General features: G+C 38.0%; 1 protein-coding gene and 1 pseudogene across 2 annotated transcripts; one reads left to right on the top strand and one right to left on the bottom strand.

Annotated features, from left to right (window-relative positions):
• Positions 1-9,254: 9,254 nt before the first annotated feature.
• LOC308426212 (olfactory receptor 2AK2-like) lies at positions 9,255-10,175 on the bottom strand (the record flags this gene model as incomplete). The annotated part of the gene is made up of 1 exon (XM_080923979.1): positions 9,255-10,175. One exon carries the CDS (start codon positions 10,173-10,175, stop codon positions 9,255-9,257), a length of 921 nt encoding a protein of 306 aa, XP_080780105.1.
• Positions 10,176-16,933: 6,758 nt separating this feature from the next.
• Positions 16,934-17,967, top strand: LOC308426328 (olfactory receptor 2W3-like; annotated as a pseudogene). Its single transcript has one exon. The product of its transcript is annotated as an olfactory receptor 2W3-like (transcript).
• Positions 17,968-18,741: the final 774 nt, after the last annotated feature.

Below are 18,741 nucleotides of genomic sequence, written 5' to 3'. Positions count from 1 at the left end.
CATTCTAGCCAGAAGTCACTTCCAGAGTCTCATGAACTACATGCATTTTACAACAGCATGGCCAGGTTTTTTCCAGCAATGGATTTTCTAGTTGGTACCAATTTCTGTACTAGGTTCTTTTCTTGGTTCTGTGATAAACTACCTCAAAGGAAGTACCTTGAGAGAGTTTCTTGGTTTGCAGTCCCAGAGCAATATGGACAGAAAGATGGGGAAGATGTGGCAGTGGGCAGGGACTGGGTGATGGTTTGAACAGGAGACTGTTTGATCACATTCTAGCCACACTCAGAAAGCAGACCACAAAACAGGAAGTAGTGCCAGGGTCGACAACCTCAAGACCCACCCTACTGACCCATTAGTGATCACTGTGGCTCCATACATTAAGATTCAAGATGTTTCCCAAAACCATTTCTACTGGAGGACCAAGGATTCAAATGCAGGAACTGTAGGAACAGATCACCCTCAAGTCTCAGCAATGGGGGACACATGCGGTGAGAATATTGAGGATATTTAAGCAACCTCAGTCTTCAGTTTAGAGTGAGTTTATGGATTATGTCAATGACAAGAGAGTAAAACAGCAAAAGTATTGGTTCATGGAAGGTGCAATTCTTATTATCTAACTTTTATTTTATCTGCATTGGTGTGAGGGTGCAAGTACCTTTCAAATAGCTTCGAGGCAGTCGTGAGCTGGAAATTGAACCCGGATCCTTTGGATAAACAGTAAGTGCTTTTGACTACTGAGCCATCTCTCATTGATAGTCGTGGTGATTTGTCACAGAAATACAAAATTAAGACAGCTTGAGGGAGGTATCCTATGCCTGATACTTAGATTTCTAGTAAATGACCCATGTCTTTTGCAAGAATGATTTTTCTCCTCTCTGGGGTATCTCTGGCTAAGTTACCTTTTTATTTTAAAAATTTACTGTATTTTACTGTATTTACCTTGACTCCCCAAACTTCATCTACATTGCCCATGTTCAATTTAATAGCCTCATTTTATTATTATTGCTATAGACGTGTATGAATCCATATCTAGTATATTAAAGAAGTTTAAAATAAGTTATGTACATTATTTTGTGCACACACAGTTGTGAAATACATTTCTCCAATTTATTTATTCCTTTGACATCTGAAATACACCTCCTTTCTTGTTTCCCCTCACAAATCCCTAACACATTCTCTTGCTCTTCTCCTCTGAGAGTGTGGGGATAACCTGCCCCACCCTGGTGTATAAACTCTACGCAGGGCTCGGGCATCTTCTCACAGTGAGGCAAGACAAGGCAGCCCAGCTAGGGAAATGGGATCCAACAGGTAGGCAACAGATGCAATTTATTTTTAGTGGTGCCAGAACAGGTGTTTCTATGTGTCATTAAATTTACCATTCTAATTATTGGCACCAATGACAAAGAAGCAACAAAGAATATCTAAAGTATTTTACATCATAGTAGTAGTAGAAGTAATGGTAGTAGTACTAGTAGAAGAAGATGTATGTATGTATGTATGTATATATGTATGTATAAGTGTGGCTGTGGATGTAGATATATGCACATCAGTGCTCCTGGAGGACAGAGGTCTCAGACACCTTGGAGTTGGAACTACAGACAGTTGTGAGCTGCTTTACAAGGGTGCCAGTATTTGAATTCAAGTCCTCTGAAATAGCAAAAGTGCTACTAATGGCTACACCACCATCTTGGCTCCATGCATTTGTACTGTAATACAGAGCATCACTCATGTTGCTTACACCAGTACTAAGGTGCATAGCAGTCTTCATTAGTGGTTCTTGGAATACATGACAATGAATTGACTATTTTGAGAATGCAGGGGCCATAAAAATCTGGCTCAACTGTTAGAGCACTGACTGCTCCTTCATATGACCTGTGTTTGATTCCCAGCAACACATACTGGCTCAAAAGTGTCTCTGACTTCAAATTACAACAAAAACAGGAGATAAGTGACTGTTCTCTAAAAATCTGTAGATGGTGGCACAGTAATGGAATCACAACACTTGGAAAACAGAGGCAAGAGAGTCTCAGTGAGTTTGAGGTCATTCTGGTCCATTAAGCGAGCTCCAGGATAGCCAAAACCACATAAAAATCCTATATTGATGAATACATATGTACATACATAGAAGCATGCACACATATATTTATATGCACATATACAGGCACACATATATAGTCTTGTTCGTAAAAAGACATTCAGAAAGTTTCTAGAAATAACATTATAACATTATTGTTCTCACCTTTTATTGTATATTAGCCATGGACAAAGTACAGACATTGTCTATGGATTTCTAAAAAAAAATCGTTCTGGGTCTGTTTCTCTAAATGTCCTTATTCTAAGTTAGCATGGATGATCAATATAAATTGAAACAGGAGATCAACATAAAGGTGTTCATTTTAAGGGACAGAGTAGATACTGTCAGAAAGATCCATTGATAATGTCTATTACAAAGTCATTTAAATTTATTAATAAAGTGAGACAGTAAGACATCTTTAAACTACATAGGAGAGCTTGGAAATCTTTTTTATTTGACATTTTATGCAATTATATTTCAAATATTATCCACTTTTCCGATTTCTCCTCCAGAACAACTGTATATTATCCTCTGACCTCATTCTATGAGGGTCCTCCCCTCTCACTCACCAACTTTCACCGCACAGCCCTGACATTCTCATACACTGGGGAATTGAGCCTTCACAGGACCAAGTGCATCTCTTAACATCGATGCCATAAAATGCAACTTGTGCTGCACTTGTGGGTTGAGCCATTGATCCTTCCACGTGTACTCTTTGGCTGATGGTTTAGTCCCTGGGATCTCTCAGGGGTCCTGTTGGTTAATATTGTTGTTCTTCCTAAGAAGCTGCAAACTACTTCAAGAGCTTGAAATCTTTTATTCAGGTGGTAATAATCACACAAGCATCAAAGCAAGTATTAAACTTGTTCCCTCCCTATTTCTTTCAGATTTGTCCTCAAAATATGTCACATTGACGCATAGGCTCTTTTATACCTGGACCAGCAGAAAACCTGAGCCACAGGCCCGGTGAGGTCTTGTCAAGAGTTCTCAGAGCTCAGAGAGTGCTTTGCTGGGCTCTCTGGAAAAAGGTCCTATCTAGCCCACAGTGAGGGACAGGCCTCTGTCAGTGAGAATCAGGATCTTCCCTGTAAGACTGTGCTTGCTGACCAGCTGCAAAAGATCTTTTACTCCTGGACCAGCAAAGATCCTGGGGCACAGGTCAGGTTAGGTCACACCTGGGGTTCTCAAAGAGAAGAGAGTGCTGTGCTCTCTGAAAAAAGGATCCTTTTTGGCCTAAAGAAAGAGCCAGGTTTCCGACAGTAGGACTCAGAACCTATGAGCATAGGACTGAGCTCCCAGAACAGCCTCACAAGAGCTTCCACACCTGAGCCCACAAAGACAAAACTGAGTCACTGCCATCAGAACTCACTGCTTGCTCACAAAAAGCTGAACATTCAGAAGCAATTTTCATCCTGAGCCCTCAGACACTCACAACAACAGGAGAGACAGGCTCCAGTCAGTGACAACAAGATAACCTATAATCACAGATAATAAGATGGCAAGAGGAAAGTGAAAGAACTTAAGCAATGGAAACCAAGACAACCTGGCAACATCAGAACACAGAAAGTAGTAGATTGCCAAACACACCAGAAAATAAGACTTAGACTTGAAATCATACTTACTGATGATGATGGAGATCTTCAAGATGCACATGAATAACTTCCTTAAACAATTACAGGAGAAGCAGGAGAAATAACTACACTTATACTGTAGTTACACGAAAACACAACCAAACAGATGATGAAATTAAAAACAGAAATTTAAACTATAAAGAAAACACAAAAAAGACAACACTGGAGATAAAAACCCTAAAAAAGAAATCAGGAATGAAGATGGAAGCATCACCAACAGACTACAAGAGATGGAAGAGAGAATCTCAGGGGCTGAAGACAACATAGAAAACATGGGGAATAGGTAAGAGAAGGTGAAAAACCCAAAAATCTTCTACCCCAAAATGACAAGGAGGTCCAGGACATAATGAAAAGACCAAATCTAATGATAATAGGTATAGAAGGGGGGGGGGGGGAATTATCAACTAAAAGGCACAGTAAATATTGTCAACAAAATTGTAGAAGGAAACTTCCCTACCCTTAAGAATGAGATGACCATGAGCATAAAAGAAGCCTATGGAACTCCAAATAGATTGGACCAGAAAAGAAACTCTTCCTGGCATATAATAGTCAAAACACCAATGTTCAAAAGAATACTAAAAGTAGTAAGAGAAAATGGATATGTAACGTATAAAGGCAGACCAATCAGAAGTACACCAGATGTCTCAACAGAGACTATGAAAGATAGAAATTCCTGTACAAACATCATACAGAAACTAAGACAAATGCCAGCCCAGGTTACTATATCCAGCAAAATTCCCAATTACAATAGATGGGGAGATCAAGATATTCAAAGACAAAACTAAATTTACACATTATCTGACCACAAATCCAGCCCTACAAAGGATAATAGATGGAAACTTCAACACAAGGGGGAAAACTACACCCGAGGAAAAGCAAGAAAATAACTAAGAAAAAACCAAAAGAAGAAAGACACACAAACATAATTCTACCTCTCACAACAAAAATAACAGGAAACAACAATCAGTATTTCTTGATATCTATTAACAGTAATAGACTCAATTCCCCAATAAAAAGGCATAAACTATCAGGCTGGATATATAAACAGGATCCAGCATTTTGCTGCATACAGGAAACTCATCTCAAAGACAAAGACAGACACTACCTCAGAGTAAAAGGCTGGGGAAAAAACTTCCAAGCAAATGACCCTCCAAAACAAGCTGGAGTTGACATTATAATATCGAATAAAAGAAATTTTTCAACCAAAAGTTGTCAAAGAGATAAGGAAGGACACTATGTACTCATGACAGGGAAAATCTATCAAGATGAATTCTATATCTTAATCATCTATGCTCCAAATACAAGAACACCCACAATCATAAAAGAAACCTACTAAAACTCAAAAAAAAATTATTTCACCACACACAATAATAGTGGGAGACTTCAACACCCCACTTTCATCAATGGACAGATCATGGAAGCAGACAATAAACACGGATGCAATGAAACTAGTGGAGGTTATGAACCAATTGGAATTAATACACATCTACAGAACATTTCATCCTAAAACAAAAGAATACACCTTCTTCTCAGCACCTCACAGCACCTTTTCCAAAATTGGCTGTATAGTTGGTCACAAAACAAGCCTTGATAGATATAAGAATATTGAAATACTCCCATGCATCCTATCAGATCACCATGAACTAAGGCTGGTCTTTAATAACAACAAAGACAACAAAAAGCCCACAACAAATGGAACTGAACTCATCGATAGCATGGTCAAAAAAAGAAAAAAAAGAAAAAAATTAAGGATTTTTTAGAGTTTAACGGAAATGAAAGCACAACATACCCAAACTTATGGATGCAATGAAAGCAGTACTAAGAGGAAAACTCATATCTCTGAGTGCCTCCAAAAGAAATTGGAGAGAGCATTGTACATTAGCTGCTTGACAGAGCAGCTGAAAGCTCTAGAACAAAAAGAAACAGATACACCCTAAAGTACTAGATGGCAGGAAATAATCAAACTCAGAGCAGAAATCAACCAAGTAGAAAATAAAAGAATCACACAAAGAATCAACAAAAATGAGAAATAGTTCTTTGAGAAAATCAACAAAATTGATAAACATTTAGCCAGACAAACTAGAGGGCACACAGAGAGTTTCCAAATTAACAAAATCAGAAATGAAAGGGGAGACATGAGAACAGAAAATAAGGAAATTCAAGAAAACATAAGATCATACTACAAAAGCCTATACTCAACAAAACTAGAAAATCTGGAGAAATAGATAAATTTCTAGACAGATACCAGATACCAAAGTTAACGAGGATAAAATAAACCATCTAAACAATCCTATAAAACCTAAAGAAATAGAAGCAGTCTTTAAAAGCCCCACGCCCCAAAAGAGCCCAGGACCAGATGGGTTCAGTGCAAAATTCTATCAGACCTTCATAGAAGACCTAATACAAATACTCTCCATATTATTCCAGAAAATAGAGTCAGATGGAACACTACCCAACTCATTCTTTAAAGCTATAATAACTCTCATTCCTAAACCACACAAAGACCCTACAAGGAAAGAGAACTTCAGACCATAAGGGAGATCCCTTATGAACATCAATGCAAAAATAATAAATAAAACCTTTGCAAACTGAATCCAAAAACACACCAAAATGACTATATACCATGATCAAGTAGGTTTCATCCCTGGGATACAGGGATGGTTCAATATACAGAAATCCATCAACATACTCCCCCATATAAACCAACTCAAAGAAATAAAGCACAGTATCATCTCACTAGATGCTGAGAAAGCATTTGATAAAATTCAACACCCCTTTGAGTTAAAAGTCTTGGAAAAAGCAGGAATTCAAGGCCCATACCTAAACATGGTAAAGGCAATATACAGTGAACCAATAGCCAACATCAAACCAAACGGAAAGAAACTTGAAGCAATCCTACTAATATCAGAGACTAGACAAGGCTGCCCACTCTCCCCCTACATATTCAATATAGTACTGAAAGTCCTGGTCAGAGCAATTAGACAGCAAAAGGAAATCAAAGGGATACAAATCGGAAAGGAAGAAGTAAAAACATCATTGTTTGCAGATGACATGATAGTGTTTGTAAGTGACCCCAAAAATTCCACCTGAGAACTTTTAAAGCTGATAAACAACTTCAGCAAAGTGGCTGGATAGAAAATTAACTCAAATATATCAGGAGCCTTCCTCTACTCAAAGGACAAATATGCTGAGAGAAAAATTATAAAAAAGATACATTTCACAATAGTCACAAACAATATTAAATACCTTAGTGTGATTCTAACTAAGCAATTGAAGCACCTGTATGACAAGAACTTCAAATTTCTGAAGAAGTAAATTGAAGAAGATTTCAGAAGAGGAAAATACCTCCCATGCTAATGAATTGGAAGGATCAACATTGTAAAAATGATCATTTTACCAAAAGCAATCTACAAATTCAATGTAAACCCCATCAAAATTCCAACTCAATTTTTGGTAGAGTTTGAAAAATCAATTTGCAAATTCATGTGGAATAACAAAAAACCAAGAATAGCAAAATCTCTTCTTAACAACAAAAAATTCTGTGAAAATCAGCATCCCTGACCTCAAAATATATTACAAAGCAATTGTCTTAAAAACTGCAGTCAGCATGCAGAAGTATGCAAATTGGTCATTTTTTATCTCCTGTACAAAGCTCAACTGCAAATGGATCAACCATCTCCACATAAAACCAGCTACACTGAAACTATTAGACAAGAAAATGGGGAAAAGCTTCGGACAAATAGGCACAGGAAAAAATTTCCTGAACAGAACACAAATGGCTTATGCTCCAAAATCAAGAATCAAAAAATGTTTTTTGTAAGGCTAAGGACACTCTCAAGGAAACAAAGTAGCAGTCAACAGACTGGGAAAGAATTTTTACTATCCCTCATCTGATAGAGGTCTAATACCCAATATATACAAAAAAATCAAAAAGTTAGACTCTAGAGAATCAAACAATTCCATTAAAAATGGGGTACAGAGCTAAACAAAGAATTTTCAACTGAGGAATATTGATTGGTTGAGAAGCACCTAAATAAATGCTCCACATCCTTAGTTATCAGGGAAATGTAAATCAAAACAACCCTGAGATTCCACCTTACACCAGTCAGAAAGTCTAAGACCAAAAACTAAGATGATAGCAGATGCTAGCTAGGACGCGGAGAAAGAGGAACACTCGTCCACTGTTGATGGGGTTGTAAACTGGTACACCCACTCTGAAAATCAGTCTGGTTGTTCCTCAGAAAATTGGACATAATACTACCTGAAGACCCAGTTATTCCGCTTCTGGGTATATACTCCAATGATGCTCCAACATATAATGACACATGCTCTATCATGTTCATAGCAGCCTTATTTATAATAGCCAGAATCTGGAAAGAACCCAGATGCCCTTCAGTAGATGAGTGAATATTGAAATTGTGGTACATTTACACAATAGAGTACTACTGAGCTTTTAGAAGCAGTGACTTCACAAAATTCCTAGGCAAATGAATCGATCTAGAGACTATCCTTCTGAGTTAGGTAACCCAGTCACAAAAGAACAGACAAAATATACAGTCACTAATAATTGTATACCAGCTCCAGAAATCTCTGAATACCCAAGAAACAACTCAAGACCATATGAAACTCAAAAAACAAAAAGGTCAAAAACTAGAAGCCTCAGTCCTTCCTAGAAAAAAATAACTGTATAACACCCTCCCAGAGTGTGGTACACCTAGATCTTAAATCAATAATAATTCAAGATCTAAGTATATAGTCTTGTGGTAATTCTTGGTACTTGAAAATTATTATGTTTAATCTTTACACAACAAGAAAATTTGACTATTAATATGTTACGTATTGTATTACATGTACTTTATGCTCATTGTAACTAGTGACATTTCAATACATACTATCAAACCTTTAAAAAATTAAAGTATTAAAAAAATATATTCATCTAGTTTTATGAAAAAATAAAAAAGGAGGAAGTAAAGAAGTGATCCTGCAACACTGTCCTCTGGCCTGCACATTAGCTTCCATAATAAATCACAATTAATACAATTTAAAAAATAATAATTTTTCATATTATAAAAGCAGACATACACTCTTATAAAAGTTTTTGCCTGTAAAGGAAAAAAACCAATGAAATATTCCAGATTTATGTAAAATAGCTGCATAGGTACCACTGTATTCATAAACTGCAAGGAAAGCACCCAGAGCAATTGGTAGGTGAGTGTAGACATGTACTGACTGTCAGAGATTGAGAAGCCATGGTGCCTTTCATTAGACAGAAGGTTCTGTGAAAAGACCACCCATGTTTACAGGCAGCCAGACCCATGACCAGGGACAAAGTGCTTCTTCTCCTTCAGAGCCAAGAATATTCAAATGAAAACATCAACTCAGGGAGAGACTGTTTGGGCAAAAGTTCATGCTCTTGTTCAGTCAGTGAGAAAAGCTGATGAGCTTTCATTAGAATATCAAGCCTGAATGCATCCCAGGAAGTATCCAAGACCAGCATTTAGGCTGGTCCACAAAGTGACAAAAAGTCTCATTTTCTGTGTATATATTCATCATCCCATTTGTCTCCTCAGGGCCCCCATGACATCCTTGTTCCTCAGGCTGTAGATGAACGGGTTCAGAACAGGGGTGATGATAGAGTAGAGCACAGCCACCACTTTGTCCCTTCCAGGAGAATGCAAGGAGTGTGGCTGGGTGTAGGTAGATAGAGTGGTGACATAAAACAAGCTGGCCACGGTCAGGTGTGAGGAGCAGGTGGACACAGCTCTACTCTGTCCCTTCCCAGAACCCATGTGGAATACAACAACCAACACCCGAGCATAGGAAGCTAGGATGGCCAGGAAGGGGATCAAGAGAATGACAAGGCCACTCAGGAGGACTGTATGCTCATAGTGGGATGTGTCTTCACACACCAGTGGTAGGAGAGATGGAACCTCACAGAAAAAGTGGTTAATAATCCTAGATCCACAGAATGGAAATTGAAATACATACACTGTGTGCACTAAAGCATTGAGAGAGCCACTGCTCCAGGCACTGGCGACCATGGAGCAGCAGATCTTCCTGCTCATGAGCACAGGGTAGTGCAAGGGCCGGCAGATGGCTATGTACCTGTCATAGGACATGAAGCCCAGCAGGAGGGCTTCAGATGCACCCAAAGTCAGAAACAAAAAGGTTTGGATCTCACATCCCAGAAAAGAAATGATCTTGGTGCCTGACAGAAAGTTGGCTGCCATCTTGGGCACAGTGGTAGAGATGTACATCATGTCGATGATGGAGAGCTGGCTGAGGAGGAAGTACATGGGGGTGTGCAGTGTGCGGTCCATCCTAATGAGATGGACCAGTGTGATGTTGCCTATGAGAGCCACTGCAAAGAGGATGGTGATGACTGTGAAGAGGAAGGTGTCCATTTTTCCATACTCAAAAAGACCGACTAAGAGGAAGTCTGTCCCACAGCTCTGGTTTTCTTTCTCCATGGCTTAGAAGAATCTATCCAAGCAGAAACAATTTGGAAAGGGCATCATCTGGTGAGCACTGGCCTGGCGGAGAAAATGATAACTACTACACTGAAGAGTTTTTATGAATAGTTTTAGGGCACTCTCTCTTCTACCCACCATGTTTATATATATATATATATATATTGGTCAGGGCCTAGACAGATCTAATTTTTTTCAATTGATATGATACAATTTTCCAACCTAGATAAGTCAAATAATTCTGTACAATTCAATCCTTTATAAAATACTTATTACAACATGTATTTATATAGAGATGCACAGAAAGGAATATCTACATCTGCCTCCACATTGCTTCTTCTTGAATCTTTTACCTTCTTTGTCTTGCCTTCCTTACCAAAACTGTGTCCCTGCCCTACTCCTTCCTGTACAATCATGTATCTTTTTGACATCAACCTACATATCACCCTTTCAGTTTGCTATAAAAAAATGTTTTCTCTCAAATGTAACCTGTGTCCAACTATTACCCCTTTAAAGTCATTTAAATGTCTATGATTTCTCAAAATTAATTAGCCTGGGTAGGCTATGAGACTAAAATAATCTTCAATTCCAACAGATTTGTAAGAATGAGCAAAGATCTAAAATCAAAACTTGACAAATGAGATCTCATAAAATTGCAAAGCTTTTTAAGTCTAAGGATAGTGTTAAGAAGACAAAACAGCAGCCTACAGGTTAGGAAAGGATCTTTGCAAATTCTACATCTGAAAGAGGGCTAGAATCCAATATATACAAAGAACTCAGAAAGCTAGACTATAGAGAATTAAATCATTCTATCAAAAATGGGGTACAGAGCTAAACAAAGAATTCTCAACTGGGGAACAATGAATGGATGAGAAGCACCTAAAGAAATGCTTGGCATCCCTAATCATCAGGGAAATGCAAATCAAAACAACCCTGCAATTCCACCTCATACCAGTTAGAATAGCTAAGATCAAAAACTCAGGTAAAAGCAGATGCTAGCAAGGATGTGGAGAAAGAGGAACACTCCTTCACCTTTGGTGGGGTTGTAAGCTGGTACAAACATTCTAAAAATTAACCTGGCATTTCCTCAAAAAATAGAACATAGAAACTGAAAACACCGTTATTCCACTCCTGGGCATATGCCCCATAGATACTCCAACCTATAACAAGGATGCATGTTCCACCATGTTTATAACAATCTTATTTTTAATAGCCAGAAGCTGGAAAGAACCCAGATGTCCATCAAAAGATGAATGGATACCGAAAATGTTGAGAATTTACACAATGGAGTACTAATCAGCTATTAGAAACAATGACTTCATGAAATTCGTAGGCAAATGGATGGAACTAGAGACTATCATCCTGAGTGAGGTAACCCAGTCACAAAAGATCACACATGGTATGCACTCATTGATAAGCAGATACTAGCCTCAGAAAGCTCAGAATACCCAATACCCAATAAACAATTCACAGACATTATGAAGCTCAAAAAGAAGATAGGCCAAAATGGGGATGCCTCAGTTGTTTTTAGAAAAGAGGACAAAACACACATGGGAGAAAATGCAAGGTCAAATAGAGGAACAGGGATTGAAGAAAAGATCACTCAGAAACCACATCACCTAGGGATCCACCACATATGCAGTCACCAAATCCAGGCACTATAGTTGATCCCACAAAGTACTTACTTGTAGGAGCCAGACAGAGTTGCCTCATCAGGAACTATTCTAGAGTCATATTGATTCAGCTGAACATGTTTGCAACTAACCGTGAGGATTCCAATGAGGTTGCTAAAGAAAGGACCTAAGAAGCTGAAAGTGGTTCCAATCTCATGGGAAGATAACAACATTACCAAACAACCAAACCCTCCAAAACTCCCATGGAGTAAAACACCAACCTTTGTGTGCACTTTGAGAGACCTATGGATCCAGTTGCATATGTAGGTGAAGACAGCAGTGTCTGGCATCAATGTGAGAAGAGGCCTTGTTCCAGAAAGGGCACGTTTCCCCAGTGTAGAGGAATGACAAGGCAATGGGGTGGAGAGGGGAATCAGAAGGAAGTGCACCTTTGTGAAGGCAACTAGAGGGGGAGGGAAGATGGGAGAAGGGCGAGGTCAAGAAATAACATCTCAAATGTAAATGCAGAGCGTCTCATAAAAAAACAGAAAAAGAAGAAAAATAAACATTGTTGAGATTACAAAATGAAATTTAAATAATCATGAGGTTAGCAGTTATATGTTTCTCAGCAAATTGTCTAGACCTGGTGCAGATCCTTTCTGGTGGGAGACTGGAGTTGTGTCTCTTTCTGGACAGCATTCACTTACTCAGTTCTGTTACCTGTGTGAACAAAGTATGGACAGGAGAGTCTTAGGAAATGAAAAAATATGGACTGTGTACTGGAAATGAAGGAAATACTGAGATCATTGTGCAATATAAAAATTAAGAAGATGTAGTATGTCGCCATGAGGATTACATAATTCAAGAAAACGTGAATTTATACTAAGCATTTTATTACATTAAAATGTCATTCATCTGTTGTATAAAGCAAGTAGTCTACAGTAGAAGAGGAGTAGGCAATATTTTTTAAACTCACAAAATATGATTTATGTCAGAGTATTAAGCTGAAATTAATATTGCAACAAAGTTAACCCAAACCTCCCCCAGTATTTTGTAAGTCAAAAAAAATGCTAGAGGGTCCACAGTTTTTGTTTTCTCCTCAATTATCTCTAGTTTCAGGTATTATGAGGCCCCTGGCAATGCTCACTGAGGAAAGTTTTCATTAAATGCTGATTTCTATGGAGCATGTGCGTTACTGGGATCAAATGACTAGCCTTGGCTAGCACTAGGACCCTGAGTTATACCCCTAATAATTGACTTTTGAGGCTGGGTCTCAATTGATTTGCACAGTAGCATGGATTTGTCCCCATGTTCAATCTAGTCCTGACTATCCTGAGTACTGGGATAGAGGATGGACCACAAAGACCTGCCCTGTCCCTGTTTCTCATCTTTAGAAGCATTAGTCAATGTCTACTGAAAACTTACATATGCTAAAGTGATCTTTAAATACTGTGAACTTGGGAATGGTAAATTTTCCTTTCTCTTCATCACAGTAAGAGCAGAACTTTTGCTTTTGATAACTAAGTTGGAATCATTTAGTATAGTTTCTCATCCTCTAAAGACAGTACTTAATTTATGGCAGCAGCAGCAGCAGCCTTTCTGGTTCATGAAAACCTCCCCAGGCTATCCCAAGCATGAAGTGTTTTAGATGTGGCTGCTTCCCGTTGGAGGACAGAGTGTGCCGGGGCAGCCCAGAGCAGTGGACACACATGAACTGCCCACTCCTGTGAATTCCTGTCACAGCTATATTTTTTTAACAATGAGAGTGTGTATAAAAGTAATTTAAAATCAGTATAAAATTGTCCACCAACATGATGTTTATCCATATATACTGTATGTACTGTACATATGTGTTAAAATATCACATTATACCTCTGTAATTAATAAATTAAACCATAATTAATGTTCAAATCAGAATATATTCTAAATATTCTGAGAAATGCCATATTTTTTGGCAATCTTGTCCCCTGGAACTTTGGCAATCTTGTCCCCTGGAGAGCCCCAGTCCCTTTCTCCTGTGAGAAAGGTTCCTAGCTTAAGAATATCAATGCATAGCCTTCATAAACATTAACTTGCAGATATGTATTAAAGCAATAGCTGGAATGTGCATCTATCCAGGAATTAATTAAATTCAAGAGTATGGATTACGGATAGAACAATGCACTTACCCAATCATCCCAATACATTCCTGCACCAGCAGAGCACCACAGCTATCCAGTCTCCTCCACAAGATCATAAAAAATCAGTAGGGAACTCAGCCTTACTTCATTAATTCCTTGACTGCCAAGCTCCTTTGTCAGCTAAGTAGATGTGTATTGGTAACCAATAATTCATTCCTTCATCAAACTGAGTTTTTAATAAGTGGACCATGGTGACCTTTTACGCCAGATAAGTAGGTGTGTAGACTGCCTGTGTTTTTATAATTTTAACTCTAACATAAATTTCACTTCATCATAATCAACTCTATAATAGAGATACACCTCCCACTTCCCTAGGATTTCTCCTCAAAAAATGTAATACTAAGTAAAAATAGAAAATAAACCTGCCCAAAAATATAACAATAAGGCATGTAGAGATAAAACTTTGTTTCCAGTAATAACTTTTAAATACAGTATTAATATCCAGTGACTCAAGCTATTTTATTTGCATCTCGAGAAAAAATTCTGGCTTCTAAAGCATGGGGTTCCCCCAATATTTTGGAAATGTTAAGCCTACTTGAAATTTGTATGGTAGTTGGGTTTTTTTTTTTTTTTTTTTTTGCTTCAAAAAAAAATAAATCTCATCAAACATTCAAAACTTAGGTGGAAAAGAAATATCATTTTGGCATCTATGGAAGACCTTTATGGTTTTAAATGCTCTGGCTTCCTTTGGGAGATGTGACCTCATAGGCAATCTGTCAGAACACCTGTGGGACAACCCGGTCTCATGTCCACAATTAAATAAGCACATTACATAAAACAGAGATAACATTTTATTAGAAGTCATGTTTGCACTGCAGAATAGAAGTTAAAAGAGGTCAGAATGAATGTCCAAAACATATTTTCATCATAACTGAAGCTGATAAGTTTTTAACATCCCATTCCATTGCATACTCTTACCAGCACATCTGCACAGAAGCAAAGGACAAAACTGTAAATGTAGACATTAGGAACATCACAAACATACTATTTCAGTGAATTATATATTCTACATTTTTCCTTGTGTCACATATTTAAAAAGATATTGTTCAAATGCTCAGCGTGTTCACTGACGTAGGAGGATCATGTTTATGAAAGCCTCAGCTTTGTTTGAGGTTGGATTAAAAAATAGTTAACTGTGTCCCAGCTTAGACAAGTAGATGAATAAATGACAATCTGCAATCTTTACCTGCTGCAAAAGTGTTTCTGTTAATCTAAAGAAGCTGTAGTTTTAAATTAGAAGAGAAAGTGAATGAATCTGTTAACTATTGACTGTATACTTAAATCTATAGTATATATCTACAAGTAGCAACATCATATCAACATTATAAAAATGAACATTTCAAATAATTTATCAACAAATTCCTAGTTTTTTAAGTAACATGTTTAATTTTTAATCTATTAATACAAATGTTGGTGTTTTTCTTTTTTCCTTATACCTGGAGCAATATTAAGCTATTAAGGAGCTTCAGTATAAGTTTAGCCTTTCATATATTTACTGGGTTGATGGTAAAATTTTCAACCAGTCATTTCTAGGCAAGTCTTTACATATCATACAGAACCATTTTTAGTACTGATACCTTTTTCCATGAGACATTTTTCACGATAGCATTGTAGATTCAAAAAAAAGTGGTTATTATATTTTATTCTTCCTGTACATTTCTTATTGTTAATTGCCTCTTGAGTAATAGGTGAAAAGTAGGTTTCATTAACTTTGAGATGAATATTTTTTACAATTTAAAAACAAAGCATTTTCTTGTATTTATTTTTTGCTTACACATTCTTATTAGACATGTTATTCATGCTGTTTCTTCCCACTAGTCCTGGATTTTATGGTTTCTTCCACATCCAATGGATTTTTAACCTTATAAACTGATGACCATTGATCTGTTACCACCTATGAGCAGACCACTACAACCACTACACATGTGATGTTTGGATTTGTTCAAATGTCACTCTGTAAAAATAGCCTTAGAAAATCTTTCACTCCCCTTTTCTTACTATATATCTTCTCTTAATTTTACTCCTAGTTCTTTTCCTTCTGTGTTTAAATTAAAATTCCAAATTCAGTCAGTAACTACGCTGTAATATTCATGTGTATAGACAGTCCACTGTGACATCATTTATATAATAAGCAATGAACATTTGAGTTTTCCCTGAGAAATGAGGTGAAGGAAGGATTTCTAAAGGGGAAACTAAAAGATCTTCAGTGTGCATGAAATCAAAACAGTCTTGTTCTACCAAGTGAAGTGACTCCCAAGTGATTTTGGGGTATTCTAATAATCAAGTTAAAGAAGACAAAAAGCACTTAGTCATATCCTAACAAGTTAAGTAGTCACAGCTATGCATTTTTGTGTGGAGGTCTCTGAGTCAGGGTTACTGGGATCTTATTTCCCATGGACCAGGGTCAGAAACAAATAGCACTGGGCACCAAGACGGATGCCTGGTATAAAATGGAGTGTCTTTAGCTTTCACAAGTAGTAGCTTGTCCCAAAGAGTTAAAAGTACACCTCTTTCTTTATATTTAAAAATGTGTTTTCATATTTAAAAGATATTGCAGGAGCAGATAGTTTTCCATGAATTTGAAGTCAACTGTGAATACATATTATATTCCTGAACAACCTGAGACTTTGTCCAAAAACACATATGCAGAGCCCTTATTTCAGAAGACTGTCCAAGTTTATTGTTTGCAGACTTAGTCTGCTCTTTTTCTTCATAATACATTTTATTTTTTATTTTGGCCAACATTTTTTTTTCATTGGAAACTTATTTTCAGGTTTTGTGTTGTGTTTTGACCAGATTCCTAATTGTCTACTGAGAAGTATTGTATCCTATTCTATAAGTGACCCAGCACATTATGAGCAAACAGGTCATTTTTAATGGAAATTAAAGTATTATTAGTAATGCCGAATTTACTTATTAATTTATCACTTTATTAATATTTCCATCTTCCTTGGATGATGTAGAGATGAGTGAAGCCAATGATAGCCCCATTCAGCCTTTTCATCCTAATAGGCTTCTGTGACCAGCTCCAACTATAGCTGGTCCTCTTCTCCATCATCCTGCCTGCCTACCTCCTGACCCTACTGCACAACAGCACTGCCATCCTGGTGTCCAGGATGGACCCGCACCTGCACACCACCATGTCCTTCTTCCTCACACTCCCATCCTTCCTGGACCTCAGCTTTACCAGTGGCTCAGTCCAACAGCTGCTCCATAATATCAGTGGCCTGAACAAAACCATCAGCTACGTGGGCTGTGCTCTTCAGAAGGTCTTTTCCTGGACCATGTGAGGTGTGGAGTGCCTGCTGCTGGCTGTCATGGCCTATGACTGCTTGGTGGCTCTCTGCCAGCCCCTGTACTACATTATCTTTATAAGTCCAAAGCTCTGTATGATTTACTGTTTCTTGCTTGGTATATGATGTGGCCAAATTTTTTATTATGTGCCCAATGATCTTGTGGTTACCTCATTGTGGGAATTGCAGGGTAGACCACTTTCTCTGTGAAATGCCATCCCTCAGCAGCATGGCCTGTACCTATGCAGCTGTTGTTGAAGGATTTCCCTTCCTCCTGGAAATAGGCATCGTGCTCTCCCATCTGGTGTTTATCTTGGCTCCTTATTTCTGTGTCATGAAGGCTGTGTCTTGCATGCAGTCATCCTCAGGAAGACACAATGTCTCCATGACCTGTGGCTCACACCTCAGCATAGTCTTGCCTTTCTAAGGAAATATAATCTAGATGTTCATGCAGCAGGTGAACACATCCTCCCAGGACCAGGGCAAGTTCCTTGTCATCTTATACAATATTTTTATCCCACTCCTCACCCCTCTGAACTACACACACAAAAATAAAAAGGTAAAGGGGACACTCAAGAGGCTGATATGGGGAAATGCAAGTTTAAAAGAAATTATAATCAAGGGCAAAATTGGGATCACTCAAAAGATTATACTCTTACAGGATTTGGGATGGTTACTCTGTTCAACACCAATAGCACCTGTCTGAATTGAAGCATAATTTGTTACTGAGTTTTGGTTCACTTTGTTTTTTTTTTTTTCTCATTTTTATCACTCTGAATTTACTTTTGAGATGTTATCCCCTTTCCCTACCCTGCTTCCATCACTCCTCCCCTTTCATTTGTCTTCACAAAGGTGCACTCCCTCCAAATTACCCTCTTAACACCATTGCCTTGGCATTCCTCTACATCATTAAACATGCCCTCCCTGGACCAAAAGCCTCTTCTCACATTGATGCCAGACACTGACATCTTCAGCTACATATGCAACTGAATCAACAGGTCTCTCAATGTGTGCAAAAAGGTTGGTGTTTTACTCCATGGGAGTTTTAAGGATTTGGTTGGTTGATAATGTTGTTATCTTCCCATGATGTTGCAACCTTTTTCAGCTCCTTCAGTTCTTTCTTTAGCACCCTTACTGGGTTCCCCAAGTTCAGTCTGATGGTTAGCTGCAAGCATGTACAGCTGTATCAATATGAATCCAACACAGTCCACGAGGAGGCATCTCTATCTGGTTCCTGCCAGTAAGTACTTCTTGGCATCAGGAATAGTGCTTGGGTTTGGTGGCTGCATATGGGATGGATCCCTGGGTGAAGAGACTTCTGAATGATCTTTTCTTCAATCCCCATTTCTCTATTTGACCTTCCACGCTCTCCCGTGCATGTTTTTTTTTCTCCCTCCTAAGAAGGACTGAGGCATCTACACTTTGGTCTTCCACCTTTTGCGCTTCATAATGTCCGTGAATTGTTTCTTGGGTATTCAGA

Source organism: Micromys minutus, assembly GCF_963924665.1.
Source record: "Micromys minutus genome assembly, chromosome: 10".
Taxonomy (NCBI): Eukaryota; Metazoa; Chordata; class Mammalia; order Rodentia; family Muridae; genus Micromys; species Micromys minutus.
This window is presented reverse-complemented; position numbering and strand designations above follow the sequence as displayed.